The sequence below is a fragment of the Octopus sinensis genome, linkage group LG17 (genome assembly GCF_006345805.1).
Source record: "Octopus sinensis linkage group LG17, ASM634580v1, whole genome shotgun sequence".
Lineage (NCBI taxonomy): Eukaryota > Metazoa > Mollusca > Cephalopoda > Octopoda > Octopodidae > Octopus > Octopus sinensis.
Genome location: NC_043013.1, coordinates 25,357,885 through 25,370,659, shown reverse-complemented (window position 1 = coordinate 25,370,659; position 12,775 = coordinate 25,357,885). Strand labels below are relative to the sequence as shown.

At 35.8% G+C, this 12,775-nt stretch overlaps 1 protein-coding gene across 1 annotated transcript in view; it reads right to left on the bottom strand.

Annotated features, from left to right (window-relative positions):
• The window catches only part of LOC115220956 (cubilin), a 96,617-nt gene extending 85,824 nt beyond the window's left edge, over nt 1-10,793 (bottom strand). The window contains exon 1 of the mRNA XM_029791166.2: nt 9,248-10,793. Coding sequence (XP_029647026.1) covers nt 9,248-9,251 — 4 coding nt within the window. The 5' untranslated portion in view covers nt 9,252-10,793. The remainder of the gene's footprint in view (nt 1-9,247) is intronic.
• Nucleotides 10,794-12,775: the final 1,982 nt, after the last annotated feature.

The window sequence follows — 12,775 nt, the reverse complement described above, 5'->3', positions numbered from 1 at the left end:
CGCCACCACCACCATCATCATCATCATCACCACCACCATCATCAACATCATCATCATCATCACCGTCACCACCACCATCATCATCAACATCACTATCACCATCACCGTCACCATCATCATCGTCAAACTTGTTTTCCAAGTTGACAAGAGTTGAATAGTTTGATAGGATGCAAGTCAAAGAGCTGTGATGAGCTCTAAATATCTGCTCTGGTATGGATTCTATGCAAAGATGTCCCTCCCAATGCTGCATGCCTACATTAAATCTAGGCATGTAACATGAATAATGGAGTTGATAATAGAGAGGAGGATTAAAAGTAAAAGCAAAACCAAAATAGTATTAGAAGTGAGAGAGGGAGTCAGTGGAGGGGAAAAAAAGAAGAAAGGAAAAAAAGGAGAAAGGATACAAAATAAAAGAATGCATAGATAAGAGACAAGGAAGTAGGTATTACTAGTAATGTAATGATCAGAACACTACTCTTACAGATCAGCAAATACCAGAAACAGCTGTAAAGAATAGCTCATATTCTACTCTCTCTCACTTCCCCTTATCGGTGAGGTTAGAGTATGTAATCTTCAGATATTTACATATCTATGAAGAACTATTCTGAAGGACCATTTGGATCCTCCACTCTTTTATCTGAGATAAAAGAGCATGAATTTTCTAGATATCTTCCTATCTATGATGAACTGCTGTGAATTTTCACTTTCCTGGTTCTCAAATGCTTTGATGTCATTAATAGCTATATATATATAGTTTTCGTCACTAGAAAAAGGGTATATGTAGTTGCATTGGGATCCCTTCGCATCGAAGACCGGTGATTGTCGTGCGCTGACGACAGGTAAATACCCAGAAACCCAGGTCTGTGCTTATCACTTCAGGTCGACGATGGGAAGAATGGCTTCCCTTTGCAAATACTAATAGGGCACAGAAAGTGTGTCAATAGCCAGCTGGAGAAGTTGTTCTGGGGCTACAAGCTACAGTAGCATCCACCCTTAGTGGTTAGCCACATTTAAGTGGCAAATATACTTCACATTGTTGTGCAGCTAGTGTTTATACCTCGTTCAGAGATTTATTATATATATATATATATATATATATATATATACATACATATATATATATATACATACATATATATACATATATATATCATCATCATCATCATCATCGTTTAACGTCCATTTTCCGCGCTAGCACGGGTTGGACGGTTCGACCAGAGTCTGGGAAGCCAGGGCTGCACCAGGCTCCAGTCTGATCTGGCAGTGTTTCTACAGCTGGATGCTCTTACTAACGCCAACCACTACGCGAGTGTAGTGGGTGCTTTTTACGTGCCACCTGCACAGGTACCGGGGGGGGGGGTCTGGCATCGGCCACGATTGGTTGGTGCTTTTAACGTGCCACCGGCATGAAAGCCAGCCAAGGCGGCGCTGACGTGTATATATATATATATATATATATATATATATTATATATATATAATATATATATATATATATACATACATACATACATACATACATACATACATACATACATACATACATACATACATACATATATATATATAATATATATATATATATATATGTCTCTCTTTAGGACTTCCTATTGATAACAACTAAAGAGTAAGAAACATCGATGTCTGTAAATCTGACAGGTGGCAGCAATGGACAAATATGGTGCTTTTACTCCTTTTTTACCATGAGAGAATTTCTTCTCCATAACTGCAGTAAATTTGCCTTTAGCAGCTGAAATAAGTCACAAACATATTTAAACTAACATAAACTTTGCTTAAGCCTAAACAGTGCTTGGAGCTGATGTCACTGTAATTTTTATAACCTCAGCAGTCTACAGGCATAAATCAGTTGATATTGTTGACTGTATTTTAGTTAAAACCACAGCTTGATTAGGTCTACTCAGAGTTGCTTCTCTTGAGTATTACCCATTAACAATGGCCAAAGAGCTAGAAACATTGACACCAGGTATGTGATAAATGGTAGCATGGGATAGATATAGTGTTTTTACACTTTTTTTTTATTACCATAAGAGAGAATTTCTTCTCCAGTGAATTTGCCTTAAGCAGCTGAAATATGTCGCAAACATATTTTAACTAACCTAAAGTTTGTGTGCGTGCGTGCGTACGTACGTACGTACGTACGTACGTACGTATGTATGTATGTATGTATGTATGTATGTATGTATGTATGTATGTATGTATGTATGTATGTATGTATGTACGTACGTACGTACGTATGTATGTACGTATGTATGTACGTACGTATGTATGTATGTAGTACGTACGTACGTACGTACGTACGTACGTATGTATGTATGTATGTACGTATGTATGTACGTACGTATGTATGTATGTACGTACGTACGTACGTACACACACATATCATTAGCATTTTATAGTGTGTCTGATAATTTATTTGGCTTCTTGACTGCTTCTTTCCTCTGTTTATGCTTCTGATGACTAATGAAGCTGATTCTTGCATGGAAGCGTCTACTGACTGAAGAAAGAAGACCAGGAATGACCCGTCCTTTATTTCTCAGTCTTTCTAATTGTTGTTTTTCCTGTCCACCTTTGTATCATCTATCTGTCCATATGTTTTATTGTCCTGTATTGCGTTTTTGTCCCATTTTACATATATGTGTGTGTGTGTGTGTAGTGGTGAGCTCTAAATCCAGAGGACTTGCAAAGACTAGAAAGAAATACAGCTAGCATGATCACTTGGACGTGCAATGTAAATATACATGGACCAGGAAGGAGAGAAAAACTGAGCATAAGAGGAATCAGAAGTGGTGTCCAAGAAATAAAGCAATTCTGGAATGGACGTGGGATGAAGTAGTGAAGGCTGATCTCAAGACTTTTAACTTCACAAAGGAAATGATAAAGGACCAGGATGACTGCAGATATCTGATTCTCAAGAAGATCCATTCATCATGGTGAAACTGAGATTCTGTAAGCACAATGTGCATGTATGTGTGTATGTGTGTGTATGCACAACTGTGTAGCCTGCTCAACTTCCTCTTCAATCCTTTCCCAACATCAATCACCTATCGCTGACTCCATAGTGACCTTCATAACTGCACTTTTCTGCAGCTATAATTAAATAACAGCAGTACTGCATATTTTATCATCTTTTCTGTAATACCAGTTATCTTTCTCACTTGTCATCCCTCTTTCATTCTTAATACTGTTGCTCTCCACTCACATTTTACATTGATCACTCTTCTGCACTACCAAATTTTCTTTCCTTGTCAATCACCATACATCTCTCTTTCTCCCCATATACTACATCTGCCACTCCAGTCACTCTCATGCAACCTACCCTCACACACATCATCTCCCTTTCTCTTATTCTGCCCTATCTACTGTATCATTATTATTATTCTGCTGCTCTTCACCCTCTTCTTTACTGTCAGTCATCACCTTCTCTCCTCTATTTACTCAACTCATATGTATCATCAATCACCCATCAACTCTTGTCCACCATTTATGACATCCACCTCTCAACCTTACGGTCATCATTCACTCTTCCCTGCATTCTTTCCAATAGCAATTTATCATCAAGTACTACGCAACCCTTGTTCTTCATTATATTCAGCTCCTCAACCATTCCTCATCTCAAACCATCCTTCATTCACTCTAACTCCCAAGTCTTCTGTGCCAACCCACTTTTATTCACCTTACTCTACAATTGAGGGTCCACTTTGATATTTCATCATCATAATTTTATCCTCTTTTTCCAACTCTACCCTAGTTACTCTCACCCACTCTTCTATAACGTGAATAACCATGAAGCTCTCCTGCAACTCCCCCTGCCAAATCTGGTCCCAACTTCTCACTTCCTAGAATAAAGCTGCCTTCCTTTTTTTTATGTTCCTTGGTCTGGGTTGCATACAAAGCTTCAGTACAATGTAAATGCATTAGAAACCCCAAAAGTTCAATTTGGGAGACTGCAGCAGTCTAACAAGGGGAAAGAATGATGAGATCCTGAACTTGGATACAGATTACATAGAACAGACTAAAAGAGAAGAAGGGGAAACAGAGTATCAAACCATGTCACGTAGGTCACTTAAAAAAGGCAATACTTAAATTTGAACAACACAGCAACCAAACCAGATAGTAAAGAGTTCTGAAAATATTTGAAATAGAGGCCTAACTCTCCAATTAGCCTTCTTCACAATCCCCATATAACTTACAGATGATCCCAGATGATCTCAAAGAATGTGCAGATCTTACTGTTGAATAGTATGTTGGCATTTTTATTAATGAAAACCCAAATGTACTATCTTCACCACAACTGAAACCAAATTCCATAACATCAGTTGAATTTAATGCTGCAATGTCATCTCAAGCTTATATGCAACTATGCCTCCCCTGATTTTGATGGTGTTACTTATCTGCTTCTCAAATATGGCAGGCTCTTTCCACTGCACCAAGTTTCACTACTTTTCCAATTTTGGTTTAATAACTACATTTCACCAGAAAAGTGTAAGATTGTTCCCATTCAAAAATAGTGACTGCACACCACCTGTCAATTACCATTTGATCAGTCTTAAATGCTGTATCACCAAACTGATGGATTCCTGTGTCAGGGACTTCTGGAATTCTCATAACCTAATTTGGATTTATCCCTAACTCTTGCTACTTTTGTAAACTCATCAAATTTTTTGAAGACATCACCCAAATCACAGATGACAGCTCATGGATGGATGTTGTATATCTTGTCCTCCCCAAAGCCTTTAATTCTGTGCCACACAAAATACTTATTGCAAAGCTCTCAGCAGTGGGGTGAAGGCTAATCTTTGTAACTGGCTGAAGTTCTGGATTCTTAACTGAGATGTGGTAGTCACAGTACTAGAACAACCTTCTGCACTTCATGCAACACCTGGTGTCCTGAAGGGATCTGTCCTCAGTCCTCTTTTATTTGTTGCATACATTAATGAAATAGACAAGGGTGGGCACCATTAATCAAAAAGTTAACATTGTAAACTGTTAATCCATAACCAAAAAGTTAACTTTGATAACTGTCAACCAGTTAATTCTTTAAAAATGTAACCAAAGTTATCAATATACCATTAACATTAATTTTCATTATAGAAAAGGCAAAAAATCAGTTTTTGCTCTAAAACCACCTAAACATACCTTTAAAAAGGGTCAAGACTATAAAATCTGTTAACTTCAATTGACTTGAAGTTAACGGAAGTTAACTTAAGTTGACTTGAGTTAACAGAAGTTAAATGTAATGGAAATTAATTAGTCAGATAATGATTTCCAAAGTTAACTTAAAAGTTAAATTGTTAATGTAAATGCTAACTTGTTGATTAACAGATTAACAGTTTGGTGCCCAGATTTGAAAACAGATACCAATTTGAAGCATGCTTCTACAGTAAGAAATGCAAATGACATTAAGCTGTAACTTGAGATAAAATAAACGGATCATACACACTATAAATCTTTCCTACAATTTGATTTAGACACAATGCAGCAATGGATTTCTGACTGGTAACTCACAGTAGACTAGTGAACTACTATACGTTATATGAGTTAAAACTCAGAATTCACTATCCACAACACTAACATTAAGAAGTCTGTTGGTGAAAGTGACCAAGGCATTATTCTTTTCTACTCTAGGTACAAGGCCTGAAATTATGGAGAAGAGGGCCAGTCGATTAGATCATCCTCAGTATGCAACTGGTACTTAATTTATCGACCCCAAAACGATGAAAAGCAAAGTTGACCTTAGCTGAATTTGAACTCAAAACATAACGGCAGACAAAATACTGCTAAGCATTTTGCCTGGCATGCTATGTTTCTGCCAGCTCACTGCCTTGGCCAAGGCATTATTGTCAACAAGGATCTGCAATAGATGAACTACAGTTTTAAAATTGTCAAAAAGTTCAGAAGTGTCTTAGCCTTAATCACTAAAACTTTTATCCAATGTCATCTTAAGTCACAAGTATACTGTGCAGTTACCCAGAAGCTTAACAGCTCAAGGGGCCTAATTCAATAAATGTTATAGTTTGCCGTCAATAAATAAAAATTACAGGGACCTAGTGCATTGATTTGTTCAGGGACTTATGATACTGTTAAGATGGCCCTGGCTTTGTCAGCTATTCACCAGCTATTTATTTAAACTATTTATAGCTACATGTCGACATTCAAAGTTTGCATCTCCAGCATGGGACTTCCATCTTGTCCAGAATATTAATCTACTCAAAGCAGTCTAGATACATGCAACCAGATGAATACCCTTTGTCACTCATTTACCATATCTTGAACGTATTGCTTCTCGGAGCATTGACACACAAATGCTTTGATATCTAGCAGCTGACTTCGTAGAAGCCCGCAAGATTATCTGCCACATTTCCCACAACTTTGGCCAGCATTTTGAATTCAGTACTTCTACCACTTGTGGACATGATTATATTATCAAAAAATAGGGCAGCATCCATGATTTTCAGAAACAATTTTTTCATGCTCAGAATTATTGAAGGATGAAACATTCTAACCATGTCAGTTGTTAGTTGTCGAGACATGACATTCATTGAAAATTCAATGCTTCCTGAAATTCCCCAACACTGATGAACCTATTCAATTGTTTCCTCCTTAGGATTCTTTTACTATTGTGAATGTACTTCTTAACTTCCTCTACTTGACTTCTATGCCTACTTTCTGTCCCCTCTTTTAACCATCTCTCACAAGTTGCAGTGCACTTATATATATATATATATATATATATATATATATATATAAACAATTGCAGCGTGGAAGGTGTTGTAAGCCATTTAAGAAATACACAAAAGCCGTTCGATTCACTTCAACATTTAAGTTTAATTTGTCAATATATTTTCGTCGTTAAAATCCGCGACCTCACCTTCCACGCTGCAATTGTTTTCGTTTCAGCACAGGATCTCAGATCAAATCACTTGCTATGCGAGTACATCTCCCTATATATATATATATATATATATATATATATATATATATATATATATATATAATATATATATGAATAATATATATACGCATATATACATACATGTACATACTTACATATATATAATATATATATATATATATATATATATATATATATATATATAACTTAGAATAACTTAACTTAGAAAGGTTTTTGGCCAGTATTGGCCCAGGCCATGTCTAACTTAATAGCACCACCTGGCGAAGTCTTTCAGTTCAGGATTTGGGCACCAAGGCCCATTCGAGCAGAGAGTTATTGTTTGTGGAGACATATCCGGGTGTGGGTGGTTTGTCCGGTACTGTTTGAAGGAATTTGTCCAAAGACTTCTTGAATTTGTGTGGTCAGTTTCTTTTTTGACGTGTCCTGGTGTAATGTTGAAGAGAGCAGGTCCAAATGAGGTGAAATAGTTGTGCCGTATTGTCGTTATGTGATGCGATTTAGATTTTTGTTGTGGACGGATGGCACGTGGTCCAAGCCTTGGATGCATTTTGAAGGTGATGCCAACATCATTCGGACAGTGCTGATGGAATATTTTCCACATCATACAGATAATGTAGCGTTCACGGCGTCGTTGGAGTGAATACAATTTCAGCTTCTCTAGTCTACCCCAGTAGTCAAGGTCTGACATGCCATCTATCTTTTTTGTGATTGACCTTTGGGGAGCTTCAATTCTCATAATATTTTGTTTTGTGTAGGGAGACCACAGTGGACAGCAGTATTCAAGGTGGGGTCGGGCAAAAGTGGAGAAGAGAAGGATAATAGCGTGGGAATCTCTCGACTGGAAGGTTCTGAGAATCCAGGAACACATTCTGCGGGCCATGTCAACTTTGCTGCTTATATGTGTAGCCCAGCTTATGTTGTTGTCCACTGTTACTCCCAGGTCTCTGATGTTGTTGGATGCCATGAGAATTTCTCCAGAAGGAAGAGAGTATGGGAGTTTCAGAGCGTCCTCCCTTCCAAAGTGGATCAGTTCGAATTTGTCTTCATTTAGCAACATGTTATTCTTTTTTATATACACACATATATATACACACACATATATATATATATACACACACATATATATATATATATATACATATACATATATATATATATATACATACATATATATATATATATACATATAATATATATATATATATATACATATACATATATATATATATATATATACATATACATATATATACATATACATATATATACATATAATATATATATATATACATACAAAGAGCAATAAAGATTCAAGTTAATTTAAAAAAATTTACTTGAATATGGTACCTAACTTTAGAAATCTGTTTAATTATCTACATTACTTCATGAGTATAGCCTCAAACACTAGGATGTCTAGAGAACTTACATGTATTTTAGCTGATGAGTACGGGACTCGTTTATATGCTGTAATCTTTGCAACTTTTAATAAAACCTGTCCTTGTATGAAACGATCGTACTAAAAACCTATCCATTCTTGTTGCTTCTTTCTCGCGTATATATACATACATATATATATATATATACTATATATATATATATATTATCATATATATATATATATATATATATATATATATATATATACATATATATATATATATATTATATATATATATACATACACATGCATATGTGTGTATATATGTATATACATGTATGTATATATATCCATCTATACACATACAGACTAGTGCATATATGTATGCATATATATAAATATATGTGTATATATATTTATAAATACATACATATGTGTGCGTGTGTATATGTGTGTAAGTGTGTGTGTGTGTGTGTGCGCGCGCGCGCGCACGTACGAGTACATATGTGTAAGCATGCGTGCATGTACATGAAATCCGGCATCTGATGAAAGTGTTGGTAATTGTTTCGGAGCAAGTTCCCTATTTGAAAGGAAACCTTTCGAGAATTGCTCAGAGGCAATATCAACTATCTTTATATTTAGTACCCCTATATTATTATTTATACTACTACTACTACTACTATATGTTAGCGACCACCCGTAGCCTTCAACTGGTTTCTATCCAAGCAGTATAAGTAACTGCTTATCCACTCACTGGTGAAAATCCCACATTTGTAAGATCTATAATTTTTCACCCCTTCAACTGACCATTTCAACCTCAACAATACACTTGAATTGGTTTGGTGTAGGTAGAAATTACACGCGAAAATACATTCAAAATAAAAAAAGGAAAAACAGAAAGGTCTAACTACGAGAAGGGGACTAACAATTACTCACGCATCTTTGTAGTGAAGTCTCGGCTCCGAGGTGTGTTGCTGCTCTATTGCGTATAAACCAGACCAGTTCTTAAGTAACTCTAGCTTTGGCATGGTGCTGTTTACATTCGCAGAACACCTCATGACGATGTTGGCGTACCTCTAACATAGCTTTACCGAAATTCGTCTGTTTTTGGCTGCTCCTGTCTTACTTTCCACACAAATCTTGTTTCTTTTTTCTTTTCTTTTTTCACCTGTTTCTTATTTAACTTGTTTTGGGAGGTGGTTAAATTTCCAGCTAACATTTTTCATTCAAATGAATTTCTTTTCCTTACTCATTTATTTGTCAGGATTGATCCCACTGGGTAATTTATGATAAGGGCCCTTGCCTTTAGCAGTCGGGGTAATCGTGATTTTTGTGGAAGTTCCCACGAGTAACCCTCAGAAGCCTTCTCCTTTTGACGAATTTTTCTGTCCTCATATATCGTATTATATTGTTCTGTACCATCCTTGGTCTTTGTGGACACATTTAGTGGTGAATAAAGAAATCATTGTTTATTTTATTTATTAATTTCTTTAGATAGATACAAGAGAGCAATTTGATAGCTAAAAAGAAGAAAAAGATTGCATAACATCCATGCCTTTCTCAAGGACAACAGCTGAAATAGCTGGAACTATGAATCGAAACCAAATCTCAATAGTTTATTTTTTCAAGTTAACTTACACTCGTTGTTAGTTGTCTTTCATTAACCATTGTGTAGAAATATTGCCCTTTTACTTAACTCCAGAGGGAGCAGTGGTTTATATAATTATTGCTAACCACGGTATTTATGTTGTTTCATTAAACTTCTGAAAGACCATTGAAATTAATTACAATTCTATAAACAACTAATTAGAATATATTCTGAAAAATTGGCTAAACTCTGCTGTTGTTTAGTTCCAGATCATATCAGATATAATATACTCAAAGACATTACAGCCTCAACTACCCCTGTCTATTTTTCCTTTTCTTTTTTTATCTTTTTTTTTTTTTTTTCAGAAATGATATATTTATGATTACATTATCAACTGTCCTTCCCTTTTTGAAAGAGTAGATTGTAATATGAGAAAAATTTGGTTGATATTTCTAGCAGATTGACTAACGATGTTACAGGCTCCTCTGTTGGCTTGTCTTTCTCATCTGTTTTGTTGGTGGTTGAGATAGAAAAAAAAAAAAGGTAGAGTGGAGCAACTTAATTGTCAAAATTGGTTCCGGCTGCTTTAGATTTGTTTATCTGAGAGAGGGAAAAGCGAGAGAAATAGCTCCTCAGAACCAACTAGCAGAAACAAATATCTAAGCTGTGGTTCTTCATAGACTATGTGATTCAGTTCATTATATGTCAGACCTGGTCTATTTCCGTACAAGTCAATAGTGAAGCTACTTCCAGGCTAGGGTAGATATTTAAAAGAATGGTACCATTCTGATACTAATTCACACATTTTGTCTATTTGGTAACAACTTAGAAATCGTTTTTTGATTTCTTTTTTCCTATCCGAAAAATCATTTTCCATAACGATTAGCAAAATATGAACACTGTTATAAAAATCGTTTGTCTTTATTGCCAAATCTCTAATGGTAAGAATAACGGTATGGTACCAACTTCGCTACTCGCTGAAATTTATCTTTCTGCACAGATGTTTGTCTACCACCAATAAGTTGCAAAACTTCGGGGACTGTTATCCTTTATTTCTTTTTCTTTTTCTTTTTAGAGGGAGAGAGGGGAATAATGATTAGAACGATGAGTCTTTGGTTACAGAAACAAATTGTTTTGTGGTGTTACTAAGGTGGGTCGTTGCCTTGTAAGTGTTTTTCGTTCGGTATAATGAACAGATTCGCAAAATTTCATAATCAGAATGCACATGTTACCAGAACTCTAATATATTCCACAAGTCTTTCTTTAAGTTAATTGGCAAATAGTTGAATATTGTTGCAGAGCAACCCCCCACTCTCTCTCTCTCTCTCTCTCTCCTCTCTCTCTCTCTCTCTCTCTTGACTGCTGTTTGTCAGAAAAGATCGTTCCTATATTGTTGCATTTTAGGCCATTTAAAACACTTCGTGGAATTCACTGATTTCCTTTCTTTTTCTTTTCTTTTCTTCCTTTTTTTTTAATGGTATCAAAAGTTTTCAGTGTACATCTTCAAGATGTTCTCAGCTATTTTACTGCGCGCGCGCACACACATATGCAACACACACACACACACACACACACCCACGTCTGTGTGTGCACCTACTTATGAAATTCATTCACATTTTTCATATACATACATGTGCGCTTTGTTTTTATTTTTGTTTTTTGTTTTTATTTTTGTTCGTTGATTCTTGGATTAATACCCCGCCCAGTGAATACTTGTTTTGTAGCAGATACCCTATCTGATCCATATGGTTTATCTACTTGGACGTCAACAATGGCTTAAATACAATAAATATTCTGATGCGGATTAGTTGTGATTAGTTACAAGATCAAGCTATTAAAGTGAATTGCGTTACGCTTCGGGACTGCATGTTACTTTGGGGATGGAGTTAGACGGTAGTTTAAGATTTTAACTTATAAAGAATCGCATTGACTATACTATTACTGAGTAAATTAGAGCCAACCTCTTGGTAACCCTCGTGTGTGTGTGTGTGTGTGTTCCAAAATGAGATGGACACATACACTTCATTTTTAAGGGCTCCGCATAAGCTATAAGATGTTGCAGACAGTCAGCTTTGAGTACTCTGTTTCTTATAGAGCAAACTGTTATAAGCTAATGAAGTTGAGTATTACGTAATTCTTATTCATTTGCCATTCAGTGACAGACAGACAGATGTACAAACATACATTGTCGTCTAAGAATCCATAAGTTAGAAAAAATATAGGTATATATTTGTGAATAGAGTAGGTATGCGTGCATGCCTATGTGTGTGTATGTATACTGACAAAATTTTCATTTTAAGCCAATATCTGGCATAATCTGCTGGTTTTCAAAAATTTTGTTGCAGCGTTTTATGAAACTGAAATGGCAGCCTTATCAAAAATGAGAAAAATTTTTTTAAATCAATAAAGAGTTAGGAAAAATTATCGTAATAATTTTTGTGAGGCAGAGAAAAAGCATCTGGGACATTCAAGCTGTTAATGGCAAAGATGAAAGTGATATGGCTCCGGATAGAATTAGCAGAAGCTGCGATTTTCTAGTTATATGCTAGCTCCTTCTCAACTCCTGCTTTTTAAGTCATATAAATATTAATTATATCTGCTTTTTCAGGATTGCCATCTTAATCATGAGAAAGAGGCTTGTATTTGAGGTTTCGTCGTTGACTCTTATATTTTTAAACCTGATATAGTCAAAAGAGAGGTTCTAGATATCAAGTGGAGCAGAAGGAAGATTATTATATGAAGCTGCTAAGTACCACACCAGCACTCTCACCACCACCACCACAGTTGTTTTAAACTTTGTAGCAATCGAACGAATGAGAGAGCTTCTTTACAGATGCCAAACCTGCTAAACAGCAACCAAATAACCCACAAACCAC